Source organism: Gobius niger, assembly GCF_951799975.1.
Source record: "Gobius niger genome assembly, chromosome: 1".
NCBI classification, from domain to species: Eukaryota; Metazoa; Chordata; class Actinopteri; order Gobiiformes; family Gobiidae; genus Gobius; species Gobius niger.
This window is the reverse complement of record NC_136852.1, coordinates 3825188-3849401: the sequence shown is the minus strand read 5'-3', so window position 1 is coordinate 3849401 and position 24214 is coordinate 3825188. Positions and strand designations below refer to the sequence as shown.

Genomic DNA, 24214 nt, shown 5'->3' with positions numbered 1-24214 from the left:
CCATTTTAGGGATAGGTTTGCCTGAGTCCTCCTAGGAACGCCCCCACCTCCTGGAGACGCCTCCGAGCTTTCGTCACCAGCCGAGTAACCAACCACTGCTCCTCAGCAGAACCCCCTCCCCACTGATGCCACAGACAGCGTGTGGAGGGGGCGTGTCGGAAAGGCTCAGAGGTTCTTAAAGAGACAGAGGCCTATTTCAAGACATTCACTACAGCCATTTTGAGAGAGACATTTTATACAAGGCAGTTATTCTAATTTACTGCATTTACAGACCAGCAGAAGGTTTGGTCATCATTGTAGTGTGATATAGACTGGTGCTATGTGATGGAAAAAAGCATAATACCCCCTCTTTAAAGGAAAAGGCCACCGTTTTTCCATACTGAGATATGTTCTTACCTGAGTTGATCCGTACCTGTCTGGTCTTTGTGCCCGTGGGAGAGCTTGGTCGTTTCTAACTTCACTCCGTTTGGAGCTATAGGAATATACTGGGAAAGGCCAAATGCTAACAACATCTTTGGTCTTTTTGCGTGACTGAGGGCGCACACAAAGACCAGACAGGTACGTACGAACTCTGCTTCACGTCGGGGTCCGGTTCGCCCTGTTGTACTTATTTTCCCGATAATGACCAGCGTTCTATACATTATCCCGCTTATTATACGGCCATTTGCAACTGAACACACAACATAAACTTCGTACACTTTTATGAAGGTCGAAAGATTTATTTAATGACAAAAAGTTCCCAAAAGTTTGCGAGTAGCTTTGCTAGGCTAGAAGCAGCAAGGCTAGTAGTTAGCCTTGCTTAGTTGAAGGTGCAGTTGGAGGAATGGTGGTGAATCTCTGGGTAAGTTGAAAGTCAGACTGACGCTAACTTCACGAGCGATTCCCGCCAACTTCTCTCTCAGTGACGGGAACAGATAGTGTCGCTACTACGTACGCGCGGAGTGATATGAAAGTACAAACTCCGTTGCCATTGGCAGCGTCATTATTTTTCTCAGAGGTCCTTTATCAGAAAATAATGACCGGTAGAACGTTGGGCAATCCCATTCAAATCAACGGAGCGTTCTACTTTCGTTGTGAAGAACCGTAAAACAAGCTCAGGTAAGAACATATCTCAGTATGTAAAAAACGTGGCCTGTTCCTTTAATGTTTAATGTTGTCCTCCTAAAACAAAAAAAAGATTTAAAACGCCTTATGCCACAGTTCATACAAACACGTGTCACATGATGCTGTATCTACTGCTTCATTTGCCAAGAGAGTTTTAGAGCTCATGATACAACCTGTATTTTATCTGTAGTCTGTTCATTACTGTTACATGGTGTCTCCTGTCCCACTGCCTGTCTAGATCGAACAGAAGAACCCGGCCAAACAAAGGAACCCTTCCTACAGGGACTGGACACCAAGGACTGGACGGTCTGCGATCTTGGCCCGTGTGCTGAGGGACTCCCATTGGCCCTGGGTCTATAGCCTGGATGGAGATAAGTATTTATATTTATCTGAGGTTCGAGAGCAGGACCACACCTCCTATACGCCTCTTCCGGCCGCCGGCCTATCTAAGCCCCCCGTCTACTAACCTCGTCCTCTCGTTCGGAGTTTCCGGCCCCACCCTCCCTTTTACTAATATTCTTCTGCTTTTCCTACGAGAGCCCGTGAGCTTCCCTCACCGAAGCCCCAAAACGTCAAAACCCGTTCTCAGTAAACGTTTTTGTACATCTGAGGTTGTGGTCCTTGTGAGCGAACTGTCCATGGGAGTGGATCTCTCCTTCTGTGGTCCTCCCAGAGGTTTCCCGTTTTTTCCCCCTGGGTTTTGGGGTTTTTCCTCGCCGTGCTGGAGAGTATAAGGACAGGGAACACCAGCCCCGCTCGTCGCCCCCTGCTGCTAACGCTTATTTGGACATTATGTTTGCCTGGATACTTACTTCGCCTGAACTTTACATTGTCTTATTTACTGCTGTGACTCACCTGCAAAGAGGCTCCACCAGGTCTTTGTCCAGAAAGTCATGGTCTCTCTTCACGGGGCTGATGTCGATGGGGAACTGCGAATCTGAGGAGACACAAAGAGGAGAAGCCACGGTCAAACCTTCGTTACGTCCGGCATTACGTCTCGGTTAAAGCGCGGCCTTCGAGTTACGCAACGTCTTCCGAGAAAGATTCCAGAGACGCTCCATCCGGCATTCCACCGCGTCCATCACGAGGAGCGCCCGTGTTTTTATGGAAAGCGTTTGGACTCCCCGCACAAGGCCGGGTCTGTCCGCGGCGCCCTAACCCCGGCCGAGACCCCCCACCCACGGGCTCCGGAGACACCGCTCATCCTAAAAGCAGACGACATCATCTCTGACATTTGTAATTCATGACCTCCGGCGAAAAGATTCCAGCCACAGCCTTCACACTGAGTCTTTGTCCCGTTTACACGAGGGGGATTTGGAAGACGTTAGGGTTATTATCATGTCGTCTTTATAAAGCTGCGAGCCACAAAATGGACGCTAAATGAGGTGACATAATATCCACATGCAAGGAGACATTAACCCCTTAACTCCCACCTGAACCGAGCACATTTTTTGGCTTTACCCCAGTCCAAAAGCTTCTGGAAAAAAGCTGTGAAAATAGCAACAAAACTGAGACGAAAACAATGATGGAAATATGACAAAAAAGTGAGAAAACGTTGACAAAAAAGTGATGAAAAATTTATGAAAAAGTTGCAAAAATGTCACAAAAATGTCAGAGGAAATTGACAAGAAATTGACGAAAAAAATGACAAAAATGTGATTAAAAAAATTGATGAAAAAATGACAAAAAAAGACAAAAAAAATGACAAAAATGTAAAAAAAAAATGACACAAATGTGACAAAAAAATGACAAAAATGTGACAAAAAAAATAAGACAAAAATGTGACAAAAATGTGAAATAAAATAAAATAGTTATGTTGTGTAATAAAATACATAATAACACACAGAGACACAGGCAGGTCGGTTATATCCGGCCCAGAGGACACGCTCACAGGAAATAACTCTTAATTAATCACTCTCAGCTGGTCGTGAAGTAATAGGACGTCATGAGCAGGAGCCGATACTACACAATGGGAGAGACAGAAAATCATTCTGCTTATGGAGGAAAGTGCTTTCATCATTTAGAATATTGTCTCCGCATCTGGACGCCTTCATGCGACAGTCATGTGACCTGAGTTCATCTGTGCTGAGAGACTTTGTGACAGTTTCTCTTTCATGTGGATAGATCAGGCTGTTTCAGAGACATCAACCATAGACCAAGGGCCAGATCTTGTGACTGGCGCAGTCCGTGCGCAACTCTAAACGCAACATAGTACGCGCGATCTTGCATGTGGCGCAGTGTTTGCTGCGTCACTAGGGAGAGGGCGTTTTTTAAGAAAAAGAGGCCGACTGAGGCGTGGTTCATTATGAGCAGCCCTCACGCTGCTCTTCAATGGCAACCTTCACATTATGTTCCTCTTTACATCGCGCTGCCTCGTCTTCTTCCATAGAATCGACGTCAAATTGAAAACAAAAGCAAAATTGCCATGAAAAGTCTGTTTGAGCGTAGGATACGCACGGGTTTACTTTGATACAGTAGATCAACGCGCACCTAACACCAAAACAACAACAGTTTTCCATTAATAAACCACACATGCCTCAAGTGCCACAACACCAGGTCTGATCTGAGTTTTGTGGTGACATTTCCATCGTGTGTCAGTCTTTACCTCCTGATGATGCTCCTTGTGTAGCCACAGCTCAGTCCAAAAGAAAGAAGCACATTTTACAGGACGCAGAGCAACTTTTTTTTTTTTCAATTCAGCCGCTCCAAGAATCCTGCAGCTGTGGCGCAAATGTTCCAATACGCTACAGTTTTCTTGCAACTTCTGCATAACTCTGCAACTCCTCCACAGCCGATATGACAGTTTCTGATCAATTAAATCCTGTACATTTAGTAACTTTGCACATTCGTACGGTGTCCAACACGAGGCTGCCTCTCTGTCCCGCCCGCTCATCTTGGATCTGCAGCGAGTGGCTGCAGCAGCGGAGGGACAGTTTTATTTCTTTAATCTTTATTCTTTAATCTTTAATCCTTATATACATGTTTACAGGAGAACCCCCCTCGCAACCCACCGCCTTCCGCAGGTCTGGGGAAAGCATGGGGAGGGGGCGGCACCACAACATCACAATGCGAGTCCGTCCCCCCCTCCTGTCCTGCCCACTTCTTGCGCCAGGTATGACAGTGAAGATTGCAAGGAGCGCCACCCGTCTGCGCAGTCGTCTGCTCTACAGCCTGCGCTATGAACCACAAGATCTGGCCCCAAGTGTACAGGCTTTCATTTGATGCAGGTCTGACTCTTGTGGGGTTTTCTGTTGATGAGCAGTGAACTCTACGATAAAAAAAAGTGTGACGAATAGTCTCGGTCTCCCCTAGAATAGCTTCCTTATGATCAAGACTAACATTGAATTTGTCGTCGCAACATCTGCCAGAAAAAAAATCTAACTTTAACAATTTGATCAAATCATTCAGCTCTGGATAGAATAGAAATGTTTGCTGGGTCGTTCTAAACTCCTGAGGCGCTCGCCCCGAGAGCCGGCAGAGGGACATGTGTTTGCAGATACTTTGACAAGGCCTGGATTCGGTGTACGCTTCATCTACAGTGAGAACTTACGAGCGGACAATACTGGGATCTACTGTACCACATGAGCTCCTTATGTAACAGGCCGAACACACAGAGGCTTAATTCCATCATTTTCCTTTTCCACAAAGCCACGATCGTCCACAGAACAAGAGGATCCTTCATGCAGCAGGAAAACGACCGTGGAGGAACGTCGGAAAGAGTCACCACTAAAGGGAAGTTGGAAAATTGGCATAGATTCTCCTTAAAGGTTATTTTACAGCTTAGACCACAATCATTTAGTTTAGCCCCACTGTTCTCGAGGCTGACTGGCAGGAAGTATTGAAAAAATGGAAAAGGTTTTCTTCAAAGGGCTTGAGGGATATGGGATTTTACTAAGGCCGATGCTGAAATGCACCGTCAATATTTGTGGCCAGTTGTTTTTATATGTCTCATCAAAAATCCTTTGCATGAAGCTTCTAAACTGTAAAATGTGTTGAACTGTGACAGCAAGGGGTGCTCTATTAGAGGCAGAGGGCTGATTTACTCAGGACAATCACGTTTAGTAGGTACTTCAGAGGGAGCTTGTTTTAAAGACAAAAATCAGCAGATTCCACAACAACAAAACGGTAAGTCTCTGAGGCGTAGTTTATTACAATTTCCTCGTTTACAACACGCTGCCTTGTGTTCTTCCTTCAGCATCACGCCCGTAATCTTAATACGTTCCATCAGGTCAAACTCAATACTTGAATTAAACACCGTCCATGTCCGGTGTACAGTTAGTGGTGAATTATTTTCCGAGTGGCGGCGCTATGACCTTTGCGCCTCCGCCACTTGTGAGGGGGCGTCACAAGAGGAGGCGACATGTTGGGAGTTGGGAAATGTTGAACTTTTTGGAGAAATTCGCGACCAATCAGGAGCTTTCTCCCCAACAGTGACGTACGTTGTAGCTGAGCCACCGGGGCAGATCCTACGCCGGCTCCACAGATGTCAACAAGTCACAAGTCGCGGAGGTTTAGCTTCATTGTTAACCGGAGCTACAGCCGCTCTGGGACTTTTACAAAGACAAACATCAGCGCTTCTTTATCTAAACACCAGGATTAAAAGCGGTGACAAGAAAACTTATTTCAATGGCTGAATCTGCGCTGGTAATGTGTTTGGGCCTCGAGGATGCCTGTTGTAGCATTAGCACCGGAGAAAGCTAATGCTAAGCTAAACCTCCGGTCCTCACATGAAAACGAGAAATATGCACAAATAAATAATAATAATAATAATAATAATAATACATAGGTCTTATATAGCGCTTTTCAGGAGACACAAAGACGCTTTACAAGTGAGACAGACAAACAAAGATGGCAGAGCTATTGTTGGTTGTAGGTGAGCTGAAACAGGTGGGTTTTGAGCAGTTTTTTGTAGGTGGCCAGTGAGTCTGAGTTCCTGATGTGGATGGGGAGTGAGTTCCAGAGGGTGGGGGCGGCGATGGCGAAGGCTCGGTCCCCCAGGGTTCGGTGCTTTGATTTGGTGATGGGTTTGAGGAGGTTTAAGTCGGCAGAGCGGAGGCTGCCAACAACGTGATCATTGTCAATAAAGAACAATGATCACACACTGAGCTGGGCTTCACGCATTTGTGGTTTATTGCAGACTTTTAATCAACAATGAACTGTAGCAGGTATATTTCAGGCAACAGCTACATCCAAGATGGCTACGAACAGACTCTGAGCTGACGCACGGCCAGAGCGTCTTGACGCTCAGTGACATTTGTGACAAGCGTCTGACTTTAGTGAGCACAAGCGTCCAACGGGCTTGAGGCGCGTTTTTGACGCCCAAAACGCGTTTGGTGTGGATGCAGCATTAGGCTCTCACAGGTCAAACTAAAAACTTTATTTACCCATCGTGAGCTAAACAATGTTCACGTCTCGAGAGAAAAAGAGCTACAGCGTGACACGGATCGGCCCGCGCTTGGTGTGAACGCGAAACAAAACAAATGCACATGTTCACCCCCCTCTCCCCCACAACCCCTCTCCAGGCCGCGGAGTCGATCTGGTTGAAGGAAGAAGTGCGTCTCCACCCACTTATATCCGCTGAGTCTGGAGTGGGAAGATCACAAAGTGCGATCCTACTGAGCGCAAAATGTCGCGCTGTCGTCACAGGATCGGGCCCTTTGTCTTTGATACGGTTTGTCTACTGTGACTTTGTGTTTTTGTGAGTGTGATAATGAGGTGGACAATAAAGTTAATCTAATCTAGCATAAATGTATAAAATACGATCCGAGGTGTACAAACTTGTGACCGATTTTCCTCGAGATGTTTCTCTACTCCTGAGGCTGAGGGAGTTATGGGAGGTTCAGGAGCTGAGAAACATTGCAGGGAAAAAGACTTCGCTCATCCCAATGATTCCCAACATGTCCCCCTTTACTCGTGTCACTTATGTCTCACACACTGTCCCGATCACTGTATAAATATGGAGGACGAGGTCATTCCTCCTCTCAGCAGCACAAAGGCAGCAGCTGATCTCATCATGTTTGCTCTGTCTGTGTTGAATGAAAGCGCTTGTGTCCGTTACCTTCGAACAGCTGGGCGTACTGTGGAAAACCCGCCGCACGCAGCCAGTCACACGCCTCTTTGGCCTCGATCTCTGAAACACACAAGAGAAGGGAGCGTTATGTCAACACGAGCCCCGAGGAGGAGGAGGGACAGTTCACTCCACGACAGCTTCAATGAGCAGGAGTTTAAAGGATCGTATTTGGTAAAAATAGATGTTTACTTCTCTCTGCGTGTCTTTAGATCACGGCAGAAAACCTTTTGTTTCCTTCATGGCGTTTTAACTCTGTTTGAGAGTCTTATATATATATATATATATATATATCTTTTTACATGAAATATGCAGTTTGACAAGCCTTTATTTATCTCACAATTCACTCAGCTCTCAAAAAATAAAATAGATAAAAGATAATGTGCGATCAACGAAATAATCAAAAGAGGAATCTTATATACAATGAATACAAAAACTTAAAGGGGGCAAGAAGTATAAATAAATTAGAGCAGAATAGTACACTTTGATCACACTGGAAGAAAGAATAATAAATGACTTTAGCAAAAGCAAAAGCTGCACCACATGCAAGATGACGTCTGTCTAACGTCACGTTTGGAGCAACGCTGTCCTTGCGCCAGGCGGAAGATCCGGCTTTTAAACCTCTTAACCCCCACGTAAACGCACCGTATTTTCTCCAGTTCAGCTTTATCCAAATCTTAGAGCTGGGCCATTTTCCCCCCCAAAAAAATCTGCGATGTAAAAAAAAAAAAACGCGATTTACGATTCAAATCCCCAACCCATTTAAAACTAAATAACTGCAAACCGTAAATATATTTTAAAAAAAAATATTTATTATATTTAAATAAAGTACATCAACATAAACAAAGATTGCAAACTGTGCCTGGAACAGATAAAGGTGTGGATTAGGGATGTCACGGTTACCGGTGTAGCGGTAAACCCCGGTAAAAATGTTGACAATACCGCGGTGGATTATCGCGCCCGCGGCTTAGGCAAAGTGAGCCTTTTGAGCCGCCGTCTCCTCTGCTGAAGCTGCCGCAGGCGCCTCTGTAGCTACAACCAAAACAAAACTTTCTCGAAGCTGGAATCATGTCCGAGACGACAGCGCAGGATCAGCCTCAGAGACCGAGCCTGAAGTCTGGACATGTTTTGTGTATTTTAAGAAGCTGAAGGACAGTTGATAGAGACAGTTTTCCTGTTTGTGGAACGTGCAGGAAAAAGTCTCTAAAGCAGCAATACTTCGAACCTCTGACTCACCTGCGTGACCGTCTCCCACAGCTCTATAGCAGTAAGCTAACGTTAGCGCTTTAGCTGAAATGCTGATGTGGGACTTTGGGTTGAGGGAGAACGAGTCGCCGCCACCGCCTGCATAAGCCGCGTCCGGATACCTCCGCACAATGGCACAATGGCTCCCAGTGGCAGATTGCAATAGATTCACTCTCGCCCCAGTATTATGAATTTAACAATGATCACTGTCTGATGGCGTTTTCACAAATCTGCAAAGCGAAAGCTCACTGGAAGGAAACAAACTGAGAACAATTTTACTGATATAGCCGGTTTATCTTGTTCAAAAATCTTCTTTGTTTCTGGCGCTATAAATAGTACATGTATTACCCTCGAAACGATCAACAACACATCGTTACAGTTCCTTTACTTTGATGTGAAAAGCTGCACTTTGGATAAGGCTTTGTCTGTATTTTTGTTTATATAATAAGCACTGTTAAACTTTTTGGAAACGATTTCAGTTTGTGTAGGACTATCAATGCTTTCTGAACATATTAACACACATTAAAAAAAATACCGCGATAATACCGAAAACCGTGATAATTTTGGTCACAATAACCGTGAGGTAAAATTTTCATACCGTGACAGCCCCAGCGTGGATGATAGAAAACTTTCTCCAACTGAACGACTCAAAAACAGAAGTTATCCTTATTGGCAACCCTCACCAGATTCAATCCACCGCTATCACCAGCATTTCATTTCTCGGCCAGAACAGTTTCTCCTATCGCCACCAACCTGGGTGTCAAGATAGATCATTTATAATTTCTCCCGCACATTCAGCACCTCAATAAAGCATCATTTTTTCATCTCAGAAACATTGCTAAACTCCGCCCTTCCCTTTCTTTTGCTGAAGCTGAATGACTGACTCAATCCTTCATCTCTTCCAGGCTGGACTATTGCAGTGCCCTCCTCATCGGGGTCTCACAGTCCTGACGAGGGTGCGGAGATACGACAGCATCACACCTGTGCTCCGTACCCTGCACTGGCCTCCCATCCAACAACATACCCACTACAAAACCCGCCTCCTCACTCACCTATGCCTTCATGGATCTGCAGCTCAGGACCTCAAAGACCTCCTGACCGTCCACCATCACGTTCCCTCCGAAGTGAATGTTTTTAGCCTTTATTCTACTTTCTTTGATTGTTCTTTGATTGTTCTTTAGTCTAAGCTTATTTTACAGCCCCACTCTTTGTAGCACTTTGAGATGTGTGCACAAATGTAAAGTGCGTTATCAATTAAATCTATTATTGTTATTATAAACCTCTTAACTCCCACCTGAACGCGTTTTCTCCTGTTCTCCAAATACTCCAAATCTAAAAGCTTCTTCAAAACAGTGACAAAAAACGAGAAAATAATGAGGATGTAAATTGACAAAAATCCGGCAAAAAAGTGTAAAAAATCCAGCAAAAAGTGACAAAAATCCAGCAAAAAAATGACAAAAATCCAGCAAAAAAGTGACAAAAATCCAGCAAAAAAAAGACAAAAATCCAGCAAAAAAGTGACAAAAATCCAGCAAAAAAGTGACAAAAATCCAGCAAAAAAGTGACAAAAATCCAGCAAAAGAGTGACAAAAATCCAGCAAAAAAAGACAAAAATCCAGCAAAAAAAAGACAAAAATCCAGCAAAAAAAAGACAAAAATCCAGCAAAAAAAAGACAAAAATCCAGCAAAAAAGTGACAAATATCCAGAAAAAAAGTAACAAAGTCCAGCAAAAAAAAGACAAAAATCCAGCAAAAAAGTGACAAAAATCCAGCAAAAAAAAGACAAAAATCCAGCAAAAAAAAGACAAAAATCCAGCAAAAAAGTGACAAAAATCCAGCAAAAAAGTGACAAAAATCCAGCCAAAAAAAAGACAAAAATCCAGCAAAAAAAAAGACAAAAATCCATACATTTACACTGTATTTGGATTGAGCAATAAAACATCAACAAATCCTGAGAGAAACTGAGGCACATTTGTACAGCAAGATGAGGGCAGAGAGCTAAAAAGAAAAAAGCCTGCCAAATCTAAAAGTTTCTTACATCCTACAGGTGAGTGTAACGCCTCATTTGAAAGCTAAGACCCGCAAAACTGATGTGAGATTTTTCCTGGTTGGGAATCCATCCATTGTGGCCACATTGTTGTGCTTTTTTGTTCTTCGTTTACGTCACAAATTCAATGCTAAATGTTTACAGGAGCAGCCAGCCTATAGACCAGAGTAAAGCCTCATTTGAAAGCTAAGACCTACAGAACGGATCTAAATTGGTCTTTTTTTAGAAGCTTTTACATTTGGGTAAAGCCAAATCTAGAAAATCGACAAAAAAAGCGTAAAAAATGGAAAAATTGCAGGTGACAAAAGAGCAACAAAAAAGTGACAAAAACTCAGTAAAAAGGGCCAAAAGTTTAACTAAAAAGTGACAAAAACACAATAAAAAATGCCACACAGATGCAACCAAACAGCAATATGGCAACACAGCAACAACACAAGGAAAAAGATCAGTTTTGTCGGTCTTAGCTTTCAAATCAGGACTTACCCCCGGCCTGTAATTGATCTAAAATGTACTGAATTCCATCTAAACCAGGTGTAAATCACTCGACTTAACCTCTTAACTCCCACCTGAACGGATCCCATTTTCTCCTACCCTAATCAAAAAGCTTCTTGGGGAAAAAGCACCAAAACAGCCACAAAAAAGTGACAAAAACTCAACAAAAAAGTGACAAAAATTCAACAAAAAAATCAACAAAAAATATGACAAAAACTCAACAAAAATGTGACAAAAACTCATCCAAAAAGTGACAAAAATTCAACAAAAAAGTGACAAAAAATGGACAAAAAAGTGACAAAAACTCAACCAACAAATGCCAAAAAATCAACAAAAAAGTGACAAAAAATCAACAAAAATGTAAGAAAAATTTAAAAAAAAAAAAAAAAAAAAGGTGACACAACACAGCAACAACGCAAGGAAAAAGATCACTTTTGTGGGTCTTAGCTTTCAAATGAGGTGCTACAAAGGCCTATAGCGAAAGAGGACAGCATGGCGGGTGGTAAGAGGTTAAACGCGTCACTGAAGCGTCAATGAAATGACACAGTTTGATCTTCACACAAACAAAAGGAGACCAAAACGCTCTTACCAGATTTGCTCTCCTGTTATTACCTCCTGTTATTACCTCCTGTTATTACCTCCTGCTCTTACAGCAGCTCTGGCTCTGAGGTGGATGGAGAGTGAGCGGCAGAGCGGAGCCAACTGGATAAATATTAGCATTAGCTCGTGTCCTTGGAACACGCTCAGTGAGTGACGCACACGGGGCGGCTTTAAACCGCCCTGAGGCATGTTTTTAGTTTCACAATACGCAATTAGAACAGACGCTGCAGGTGAACGGGGGGAAATACATTTATATATATATATTTATATTATATTTATATTAGTTATAGTAGTAAGAAGGTTATTCGTGAAAAACTTCTGTAAAAAAAACACATTGTTTTCAAGGAGTAAAACCAGGCCAATTATTTTGATTATTTGATGATTTGGTAAAGTCACAGGTAAAGTTCAAATTCTTTTCCCCAATTACTTCCCCATTTTTTTGGTTTTCCCCCCGGTCAACATTTCCCAACATTTTTTTCAATATGCTTTCCCCATTTATTCCCCCTTTTCCCCTTATTTGTTTTCAAATTTCCCATATGTTTGCCCATTTTTCGCCATTATTTCCCAATTTATTCCAAATTTTTAGCCCCTTTTTTCCTTATTTTTTTGTTTTCCCCACCAGTTTTCCCTCAATTTTTTCCAATATGTTTTTCCCATTTTTCCTGATTTACTTCCCCTTTTTCTCTAGTTTGTTTTCAAATTTCTTCCCCATTTATTGTGGGGTTTTCCCCCCAATTTCCTCCACTTTTTCCCCATATGTTTCCGCATTTTTCGCCATTGTTTCCCAATTTATTCCCAATTTTTAGCCCCTTTTGTCCCTAATTTCTTCGCCATTTTTTTGATTTTCCCCCCGGTTTTCCCAACATTTTTTCAATATGTTTTCCCCATTTTTATCCAATTTTTCCAAGTAAGTCACAGGTAAAGTCACAGGTAAGTCACAGGTAAAGTCACAGGTAAAGTCACAGGTAAAGCCACAGGTAAAGCCACAGGTAAAGCCACAGGTAAGTCACAGGTAAAGTCACAGGTAAGTCACAGGTAAGTCACAGGTAAGTCACAGGTAAAGTCACAGGTAAAGCCACAGGTAAAGCCACAGGTAAAGTCACAGGTAAAGTCACAGGTAAGTCACAGGTAAGTCACAGGTAAAGTCACAGGTAAAGTCACAGGTAAAGTCACAGGTAAAGTCACAGGTAAAGTCACAGGTAAAGTCACAGGTAAAGTCACAGGTAAAGTCACAGGTAAAGTCACAGGTAAGTCACAGGTAAAGCCACAGGTAAAGTCACAGGTAAGTCACAGGTAAAGCCACAGGTAAAGTCACAGGTAAGTCACAGGTAAAGCCACAGGTAAAGTCACAGGTAAAGTCACAGGTAAAGCCACAGGTAAAGTCACAGGTAAAGTCACAGGTAAAGTCACAGGTAAAGTCACAGGTAAAGTCACAGGTAAAGTCACAGATAAAGTCACAGGTAAAGTCACAGGTAAAGTCACAGGTAAAGTCACAGATAAGCCACAGGTAAAGTCACAGGTAAGTCACAGGTAAGTCACAGGTAAAGTCACAGGTAAAGTCACAGGTAAAGTCACAGGTAAGTCACAGGTAAAGTCACAGGTAAAGTCACAGGTAAAGTCACAGGTAAGTCACAGGTAAAGCCACAGGTAAAGTCACAGGTAAAGTCACAGGTAAAGCCACAGGTAAAGTCACAGGTAAAGTCACAGGTAAAGTCACAGGTAAGTCACAGGTAAGTCACAGGTAAAGTCACAGGTAAAGTCACAGGTAAAGTCACAGGTAAGTCACAGGTAAAGCCACAGGTAAAGTCACAGGTAAAGTCACAGGTAAAGCCACAGGTAAAGTCACAGGTAAAGTCACAGGTAAAGTCACAGGTAAGTCACAGGTAAGTCACAGGTAAAGTCACAGGTAAAGTCACAGGTAAAGTCACAGGTAAAGTCACAGATAAGCCACAGGTAAAGTCACAGGTAAGTCACAGGTAAGTCACAGGTAAAGTCACAGGTAAAGTCACAGGTAAAGTCACAGGTAAGTCACAGGTAAAGTCACAGGTAAAGTCACAGGTAAAGTCACAGGTAAGTCACAGGTAAATCACAGGTAAGTCACAGGTAAAGTCACAGGTAAAGTCACAGGTAAAGTCACATTAAGTCCCTTATCCAGGTGAGCACAGTCTGTCCCCTGGAAACACCTCTCCACAATAGGCCTGGGATTCCGACACATCCCTGTAACCCGAGCCGGGAACTCCACTGTGTTTGGCATTTCTGCAACACGACCCCGAGACACTCTGTCCCCCCCACCCTCGTCCGCCCCGCCCCGCCCCCCCACCCTCCTCCGTCCCCTTGTTTTTCGGAAACCGAGCGGGTGGAAAAAAAGGCGGGCACGGGGCCAGGGAATGAGACGTCCGTCCACACTCGGCGACCGGCGGCTCTGAAGTGTCCCGCGGATGAAGTTACCGCTCCCACAAAGACGGGGAAGAAACGGGACGAGCGAGAACAACGGGACGGCGCGTACGAGCTTCCATATCGGGTACGGCTGTTATGCAATCGCCTGAAAGGAATACGGCAGATCAATGAAAACATCCCGCGGGCCAAAATGCAGAGGAACGATACGAGGCAGAGGAAAGAAGAGCAGAAAGTGGCTCTTCGAGGGCGGTGATGACAAAAATGATCAATATGAGGAAGCGGTATTTTAGCAAACCGACAGAAGTCTATGTAAGAATGAGCTGCAAACATCTTTAGGTACATCGACCTGCATAGATGACAAAAGAGTAGAGAAAAAACACTTTCCAGATTTTATTCTCTTGTTTTTTCCACAATTCTTCCCCAATTATTTCCCAATTTTTTCTTTTTATATTCAAATTTCGTCCCCATTTTTTGCAGTTTTTTTCCCCCCAATTTCTTTTCCATATGTTTCCCAATTTTGAGCCCTTTATTTTCTATTTTTTCCCCCCAATTTCTTCCCCATGTTTTTGGTTTTCCCAACATTTTTTCAATATGTTTTCCCCATTTATTCCCCCTTTATTCCTTAATTTTTTCCCAATTTCTTCCCCATGTTTTTGTTTTCCCCACCAGTTTTCCCTCAATTTTTTCCAATATGTTTTTCCCATTTTTCCTGATTTATTTCCCCTTTTTCTCTAATTTTTTTTAAAATTTCTTCCCCATTTATTGTGTTTTTTCCCCCTCAATTTCCTCCACTTTTTCCCCATATGTTTCCCCATTTTCCGCCATTATTTCCCAATTCCTTCCCAATTTTTAGCCCCTTGTGTCCCTAATTTCTTCGCCATTTTTTTGGTTTTCCCCCCAGTTTTCCCAACATTTTTTCAATATGCTTTCCCCTTTTATTCTCCCCTTTTCCCTAATTGGTTTTCAAATTTCTTCCCCATTACCCCCCCCAACATTTTTCAATATGTTTTCCCCTTTTCCCTAATTTGTTTTCAAGTTTCTTCCCCATTTCCCCCTCCCCCCAAAATTTCCTCTGCTTTTTCCCCATATGTTTCCCCATTTTTCGCCATTATTTCCCAATTTATTCGATATTTTTAGCCCCCTTTTTCCTTTTTTTTAATTTTTTTTTTTACCAATTTCTTCCCCATGTTTTTGTTTTCCCTCAATTTTTTCCAATATGTTTTTCCCATTTTTCCTGATTCACTTCCCCTTTTTCTCTAGTTTGTTTTCAAATTTCTTCCCCATTTATTGTGGGTTTTTTCCCCCCAATTTCCTCCACTTTTTCCCCATATGTTTCCCCATTTTTCGCCATTATTTCCCAATTCATTCCAAATTTTTAGCCCCTTTTTTTCCTTATTTTTTCCTTATATTTTCCCCAATTTCTTCCCCATGTTTTTGCTCTCCCCACCAGTTTTCCCTCGATTTTTTCAATGTTTTCCCCAGGAAATTGGGAAAAAAAAACCCCACAATAAATGGGGAAGAAATTTGAAAACAAATTAGAGAAAAAGGGGAAGTAAATCAGGAAAAATGGGAAAAACATATTGGAAAAAATTGAGGGAAAACTGGTGGGGAAAACAAAAACATGGGGAAGAAATTGGGGGAAAAATAAAGAATAAAGGGGCTAAAAAATTTGAATATATTTTTACCATATTATGGGGAGAAAGTGGAGGAAATTGGGGAAAAAACATATTATGTTTCCCCATTTTTCGCCAATATTTCCCAATTTATTCCCAATTTTTAGCCCCTCTTGTCCCTAATTTCCTCCCCATGTTTTTTGTTTTCCCTCAATTTTTTCAATGTTTTCCCCATTTTTATCCAATTTTTCCAACTTTTTCCCCCCAATTTCTTCCCCCATTTCAATCCTATTTCCCCACATTCCTTCACATTAGAAATAAACTCCATCTTGTAAATTTGCATATCTCCCACACAGCAGTTTCGATATCATCTCTCAAACTCTTCTCAAAACAAAGGAGGGAAACCCAGACCTAAAGTTACATCTTCAAACTTCACGCACTCAGGAAACCAATGTCTCATCTTCATTTGTGATACTGCGAGTACTTGCTGTAGAATATACTCAAGTATTCACTACTACAAACATTATACAACAATAGCTGAGAACATGGCCTCTTAACCCACTTCAGCTTTACCCAAATCTAAATGTTTACAAGAGCAGACAGCCTATAGACCAGAGTAACACCTCATTTGAAAGCTAAGACCTACAGAACGGATCTAAATGGGTCTTTTTTTTAGAAGCTTTTCGATTTGGGTAAAGCCAAGTTAAAGAGAATGTGCTTGATTCAGGTGGGGGTTAAGAGGTCAAGCCAAGACACCTATTTTTAACCTCTTAATCGAGAACATTTTCTCCAGTTTGGCTTTACCCAAATCGAAAAGCTTCTAGAAAAAAGCGTCAAATTATGGAAAAACGCAGAACAACATAAAAGTGACGGAAACTCAGTTAACCTCTTAACTCCCGCCTGAACCGAGAGGATCTTTTTCCTCACGTCATCAGATTTTTTTTCCATCATTTTTTTGTTGGGTATTTAACTCATTTTTGTGACTTTTTGGTCATTTTTTTGGTAATTTTTTGTCCATTTTTTGTCAATTTTTTTTTCATTTTTTTGTCAAATTTCTATCATATTTTTGTAATTTTTTTGTCACATTTTTGTCGTTTTTTGTCACATTTTTGTCGTTTATTCGTCAATTTTTGTCATTTTTTTGTCACATTTTTGCCACTTTTTCATCCATTTTTCGTCTCAGTTTTGCTGCTATTTTCACAGCTTTTTTTCCAGAAGCTTTTGGACTGGGGTAAAGCCAAACTGGGGAAAATGTGCTCGGTTCAGGTGGGAGTTAAGGGGCTAAAAAGTGCCAAAAGTTCAACAAAAAAGTGGCAAAAACACAATAAAAAAGACCACACAAATGCAACTAGACAGCAATATGGCAACAACGCGAGGAAAAAGATCAGTTTTGTCGGTCTTAGCTTTCAAATGAGGAGTTACAAAGGGCTGTGAGTCTCCAGTCGAGAAGCTTTCAGATTTGGGTAAAGCCAAATCTAGAAAAAAGCGTCAAATTATGAAAAAACGCAGAACATAAAAGTGACAGAAACTCAGTTAACCTCTTAACTCCCGCCTGAACCGAGAGGATCTTTTTCCTCACGTCATAAGATTTTTTTCCCATCATTTTTTTGTTGGGTATTCAACTCATTTTTGTGACTTTTTGGTCATTTTTTTGGTAATTTTTTGTCAATTTTTTTTTCATTTTTTGGTCAAATTTCTATCATATTTTTGTAATTTTTTTGTAACATTTTTGTCGTTTTTTCGTCAATTTTTTATCAAATTTTTGTCATTTTTTGGTCACATTTTTGCCACTTTTTCATCAATTTTTCGTCTCAGTTTTGTTGCTATTTCCACAGCTTTTTTCCAGAAGCTTTAGGACTGGGGTAAAGCCAAACTGGAGAAAATGTGCTCGGTTCAGGTGGGAGTTAAGGGGTTAAAAAGTGCCAAAAACACAATAAAAAAGGCCACACAAATGCAACTAGACAGCAAAATGGCAACAACGCAAGGAAAAAGATCAGTTTTGTCGCTCTCAGCTTTCAAATGAGGCATTACAAAGGGCTGTGAGTCTCCAGTCGAGGAGCTTTCAGATTTGGGTAAAGCCAAATCTAGAAAAAAGCGTCAAAATATGGAAACACGCAGAACAACATAAAAGTGACGAAAACACAGTTAACCTCTTAACTCCCGCCTGAACCGAGAGGATCTTTTTCCTCACGTCATTAGATTTCTTTCCCATCATTTTTTTGTTGGGTATTCAACTCATTTTTGTAACTTTGTTGTCACGTTTTTGTCGTTTTTTTGTCACATTTTTGTAATTTTTTTGTCAATTTTTTGTCAATTTCTTGTAACATTTTTGTCATTTTTCATCAATTTTTCGTCACTTTTTGGTCAATGTTTTCTCACTTTTTTGTCACATTTCCATCATTGTTTTTGTCTCAGTTTTGTTGCTATTTTCACAGCTTTTTTCCAGAAGCTTTTGGACTGGGGTAAAGCCAAACTGGAGAAAATGTGCTCGGTTCAGGTTGAAGTTAAGGGGCTAAAAAGTGCCAAAAGTTCAACAAAAAAGTGGCAAAAACACAATAAAAAAGACCACACAAATGCAACTAGACAGCAATATGGCAACAACGCGAGGAAAAAGATCAGTTTTGTCGGTCTTAGCTTTCAAATGAGGCGTTACAAAGGTCTGTGAGTCTCCGGTCGAGAAGCTTTCAGATTTGAGGAACGCTGAAATGTCCACATGTTATACTTTTGTACCCTAAAGCCGCTCGTCCTAGAAGCTGCTCTTCCCCCTAAAGGAACATCGACCCCCCAGACTCACGCGTGATCTTCATCGTCTTCGTCCCGGAGCGTAAATCCTTTTGGCCGAGCGTGTCAGAGCATCTGGATTCCCACGCCGCGCCGCATTCCTGCTGCTCTCCGCTCAGCCCACACCGCAACACTGGCCCGCTCCTCGAGTCTCAGAGAGAGAGAGAGGGAGACGTGGGACGTCCCGGCGCTCGGCCCCCCTCCCGCCTGCGCGTCTGAGTCAGGCTAAACCCCCCCCACCACCGTGTCAGGCCGTCCCGCTCCGAGCGCCATCGAAAGAGGGAAGTAAGGCGGAAATATTTAGTGTACGGGGGAGGAAACCGGGGGCTGTTTTTTTTCAACAGAACGTCCCACAAGAGCCAGTAACCGAGCACGTGTTCTCCAGTTTGGCATTCCCCAAATCTAAAAGCTAAAAAAGTGGCAACTAACGAGTGGTAAAAATGGTAAATGGTCTCAACTTGTATAGTGCTTTTCTACTTTTATCAGGCCCAATGCGCTTAACAGTAAGGAACCAGTCACCCATTCACTCTCTCATTCATACACCAATGTACACAGACACTATCGGTAAGTAGGGTGAAGTGTATTGCCCAAGGACACGACAACAGTGTGCATTTGCGGGAGCTGGGATGTGATGAAAAAAAGGGACAGAAATTAGATGGAAAAAGTGACAAATCAAACCAAAAAGCAACAGAAAATGTGATGAAGAAGACGAGAGCACAAGGATAACACTTCCAAAACGTGACAAAAACACGGCAAAACTGTGCAAAAAAACATGCCGGAAAAGCAAAAATAACAAAGCGACAAAAACAAGACTGACGGAGATGAAAAATCAACAGCAGAGCTACGAAAGAGCGACAGAAAGGTGATCGAAAAGGGACCGAAACACCCCAAAAGCGCTGTCAAAATGCGACAAAAAAGCGGTGACAATGTGACGAAAATGTGACAAAAAATAAGTTGCAATCAGTTTTGTAGGTCCTAGCTTTCAAATGAGGCGTTACAGTCGACAAGCTTTTAGATTTGGGTAAAAATGAACAGGAGAAAAGTTCAGTTAACACATTGAGGCTGCGCTGTTTTGGGGATTTAGCTGCAGAGCCAACAATCCAGACCGTTTTTCATGATATTTGTATCACCACAGCGTATTCTGTGTTATAGTTATGGACACATGACATGGCTCGTTTGAAAGACGAGACTCTGAGCTCTCCGTAGGTGAAAACTGTTTCATTCGTGCCTCGGTTCCTGAGAAATCCACAGCAAAACAGAGGCTAGTTTTGATCAAAATCACTGATTCGAAAACAACAGGGGTTTTATGCAACACTCTCCTTTCTGATTAACTCCTCTCCCCTCCTCTCTCCTCTACGGACACTAACATGGGAAGAAGCAAATGCCTAAATGTTTCCTTTTCAAGTCAATTTCCAACGACATTAATGTTGACATGTTCTGAAACACTGCACATTCTCGATCTCTTTTTATGGCGTGTGCATTTAAACAGCCTGGTTCTCGGATTGAAGACTTTAACAGGATGTTTCTCAGTCGTCCTCGGACCAATTTTAACCATTTAAAAACTCAGAGAAATGTTCAAATCTCAACTGTTTCGATCTTTCCGTGTGAAGCCGCTCTGCTTTGTCAAACGCTCCAGAGAGCGAGAGAGAAGTGTCGGCTTTACAGCTGTTCACTACGCAAACACCACACCCCCTCAGACTAACACCACACCCCCTCAGACTAACACCACACCCCCTCAGACTAACACCACACCCCCTCAGACTAACACCACACCCCCTCAGACTAACACCACACCCCCTCAGACTAAAAAAGGAAAAGAAAAGAAACGCAATAATATAAATAAGATGTCCATATGTGACTTTTTTTGACGATCAAGTTTTTGATCGTCATTTATTTCACTTCTGCTCTACCAAAATCACACATAAGGTGTATTTGTGTCTAGTTTCGCACAAAAAAAAAAAAAACCTTACACTACTTTTTCCGTTTTTGGCACTCACTGTGTTAAAGCCGTACTAAGTAACGTGTTTACCATAATAAATCCTTTCCGTAGTCCCTGTGGGGGTAATACAAGTGTTTATGGGATGATTGGAGGGTCTTTCATCTCCCCCTGGTGTCTCTGGACAGAAAACCACACTTGCAACTTGACTGCCACCGGACCGGAGAAAGCAATACACACTAATGGAATCACGAAGAAGAAGCTAACATGCTAATGGAAAAAAAAGCTAACTGCGGGCTAACGTCACTTTAAACAGTATTTACAGCCAAGTGTGAGTGAAAAAAAAGATTTCCATTGTATAACTGGATGTACAATATCCCTCTGTCCCTTTGTCTTTTCTGTCAGCGTAGGATTTACTCTCCAAGACAATTAATAAGTTAAGAAATCTTAACTTGCTACGACACCCGCAGTTGCGCTTATGGCCTCTGGGGGCAAGACTTACTTAGCACTGCTTCAAGCACTTACTAACTTTCACAAACTAAACCTCAGTGAAAATGCTGCGCCTCATTCTGAAGCTGGAGAATTCGAACACAGAGTCAGTTTTAACCTCTGCACCTTTGATAGCATGCTAAAGCTAACGTCAAGTGCTTTTAAAATGAATGTGGAGGCTTCTCCATACAAATGAATCAGCAGAATTCCCAGTAAGTTTCTGTGTATGAATGAAAACATAACCCAGCAGGAGAACCAGGACGTTAAACTCGATGTTCAATAACGATATCAAGTCACAGCGCCCCCTTGTGTGGCTATTAAAAGCATGAATGGTCATGTATGGCGGGTCACATGACCAAAGCAGTTTGTCTCTGAGAGAAAACATTCGAGGAACTAAAGGCTAAACACAGACGGGACGCGAGGCAGGATTAAAAATATCCCGGAGCGCGGCTCTGCAGTGCATCTCCGTTGTTTTGGTTTTGAGGCCAGTTCCTCGCCGTAAAGTGTAGCGATATTTCAAGGCGCTGACAGCAGAAGCTTCAGCCGGCGCGTTCACACAGTCCAGATGTTTCTGCGGCTCCAGCGGAAAAACGACGGGGAAAACCATGACATCACTTTGGAGCGCAGACAGTCAGTGAGTCAGAGAGAGGCTTACTATATTAAGAGCGAACCGCTGCAGGTGAAAAGGGAATGACACAATTTTTGCGATTTCGCTCTTAACCCCTTAACTCCCACCTGAACCGAGCACATTTTCTCCAGTTTGGCTTCACCCCAGTCCAAAAGCTTCTGGGAAAAAGGTGTGAAAATAGCAACAGAACTGAGACGAAAACAATGATGGAAAGGTGACAAAAAAGTGACGAAAAATGTACCCAAAAAAAATGACAAAATTGATGAAAAAGCGGCAAAAATGTCACAAAAAATTGACAAAAATTTGACAAAAAATGACCAAAAAAATGACCAAAAAATGACAAAAATGTGTCAAAAAGTGACAAAAAAATGATGCAAATGTGGCAAAAATGTCACTAAAAATTGACAAAAATTTGACAAAAAGTGAAAAAAAAAAAAAAAAAAAAACTGCTAAAAAGTTACAAATATTAGTTGAACCCCCCCCCCCCCCCCCCCCCCCCCAAAAAGATGGAACACCGATACGAGTACAAGGCATTTTCTTCAACATTCTTACTTTTTTCACAGCAGATTGGTTTGCAGTTAGTTAATTTACTCATTTACATTTCCTTAAGTAAAGTAGGCGACAATTTTAAGAGAAATTGTATCAAAATTGTACAGATGCATAGATCAGTAGTATTGAGAGGTTACTTATTACTGCAGATAAATGGTCTCTTTTCTCCTTTACTTCAGCTCCGTGTGGATTTTCTCGGGGGTTCATAGTAACTTATCCAGTAGCTTCATCATATTGATTGTTTTGCTGCAGCTCATTTTGGCTCAAAATAAACATGCTGCATCTCTTTATTTTGGATTTTCTGAGGACTTTTTAGTCACTGGGTTAGTTTTTCAGATGAATAAACCCCTGCAAAACGCCATAAGAATCACCAGAACTGTTAGCCGCGAGTTAGCGGCTATTTAGCAACATTAGCAACATTAGCCTGTATCTTGTAAACACTGCAGACTCCACGCGGCAGCGCCAACAACATCTAGCTCTGGTTAAATCCAGCTCAGACTTTAGGGAGTGTCGTCTGTAATAAAGTCAACGCTATGTGGATGGATTCTCCAGTTTGTTGCTATTTTCTCTCGCCGGCCACACGTCAAGTGGTATCGGGACCTCATTAATGAGTATGAGCTTGTGGTATCGGCCCGATACCCGATACTGGTTTTGGGGCATCCCTATTTATCTATGTCACTTCCTGTCAGTGTCTAATAAGGAAGTGAAACATGAAACATCACAAAAAGTGTCAAACCAATGAAAACTGAGCACATTTTTTAGCAAAATCTTAAACCTGAATGTAACTTTACTGAGAGCGAGACGTTTCCAGCTCGTCTCCATGGAGATGTCGACTAAAGGCGATCTAAAGTTGAGATTTAAAGGGGGGGTATTATGCAAAATGGACTTTTTCAAGCTTTACATCATGTTATTATGTCATTCCCTCATTAAAAACATGCCTGAAGTGTTGCCTTGGCACATTCACGTATTTTTGAGTAATCTGTAAAAACTCTGATGGCGGCCATTTTAGGGATAGGTTTGCCTGAGTCCTCCTAGGAACGCCCCCACCTCCTGGAGACGCCTCCGAGCTTTCGTCACCAGCCGAGTAACCAACCACTGCTCCTCAGCAGAACCCCCTCCCCACTGATGCCACAGACAGCGTGTGGAGGGGGCGTGTGGGAAAGGCTCAGAGGTTCTTAAAGAGACAGAGGCCTATTTCAAGACATTCACTACAGCCATTTTGAGAGAGCAATTTTATACAAGGCAGTTATTCTAATTTACTGCATTTACAGACCAACAGAAGGTTTGGTCATCATTGTAGTGTGATATAGACTGGTGCTATGTGAGTGAAAAAAGCATAAAACCCCCTCTTTAAGTGGGTTAGATCGTCATCCAAATCCACTCTTTGATGCAAAAAGAGCCATTTCTGTGTCGAGCTGGTTTTATTAGTGGGAAAAGTAAAATCCCATTCTGTGTCTCTGATGAGCATCATGATTAACTGCCCGTTCCTGTCTCGAAAAGTGATTCCTGTAAGTCTGGGATTTACCTGGCTGTAATTTCCAATCTCGTTTAACATCAACTTCCAAGAAACATGTTCATGATCATCGTCATCGCTGCACAATGTCCGGAAAGTCCTTCATAAAAATAAAAAAAAAGAAAGAAAATCACCTCCCGGAAATAGCTCCGTCCTTATACGGATCCCGGTTTATTTAAGAGCCCCTTTGTGGTTTTGTAGTGCGTACCTTTGGCTAATGCTCTGAGTTGTGCTAAAGTGCGGCTCGTGCGTCAGTTCTCCAGCTCTGTGCCCACTCAGGCCCCGTCAGGTCACTGCGCTGGGCCTTTACAAGAGGAAGTCACACATCTGGAACTCTACTCACTCCTTTATGGAGGGGATTTGTTACGTAATCGCTCAAAGCAAGTCGGTAGAGGAGGCTTGTATCTCGCCTACGATGTTAGCGCTGACAGTTCGCATCAGCGGCTATAAACAACGGTCAAACGCAGAGGGTACATTTTCCTACAGGGGTAATTTGGAGACATTCACATTAGGAAATTATGTCATAAGTTTATTTCCATTGTCAAAAGCAGACCTTGGAGTGTTTTTGTTTCATTGACACAGTTTAGAGAAATTCTGTGCGCTTCATTACTTCTACTTTTCAGTTCACTTCCTGACTTTAAATATTTGCTCATGTCTTTCCCTCCTCTGGCATTTAATTCTGCTGAGGGTTGACTTAACGTCACTGGGAGCCGAGTCTTTGGGATCTGTTCATTTAACCTCTTAACCCCCGCC

At 42.3% G+C, this 24214-nt stretch overlaps 1 protein-coding gene across 7 annotated transcripts in view; it reads right to left on the bottom strand.

Annotated features, from left to right (window-relative positions):
- The window catches only part of stard13b (StAR related lipid transfer domain containing 13b), a 154785-nt gene that overhangs the window by 28909 nt on the left and 101662 nt on the right, over positions 1 to 24214 (bottom strand). For 6 of the 7 annotated variants that reach the window (XM_079573622.1, XM_079573623.1, XM_079573619.1 and 3 more), the window contains 2 exons: positions 7163 to 7234; positions 1960 to 2041 (listed from right to left, as the gene is read on the bottom strand). In XM_079573622.1, the coding sequence (XP_079429748.1) occupies positions 1960 to 2041; positions 7163 to 7234 (154 nt within the window). Of the gene's footprint in view, positions 1 to 1959; positions 2042 to 7162; positions 7235 to 18359; positions 18486 to 24214 lie in introns of those variants that run through there. The other variant, XM_079573624.1, reaches the window with a different exon arrangement.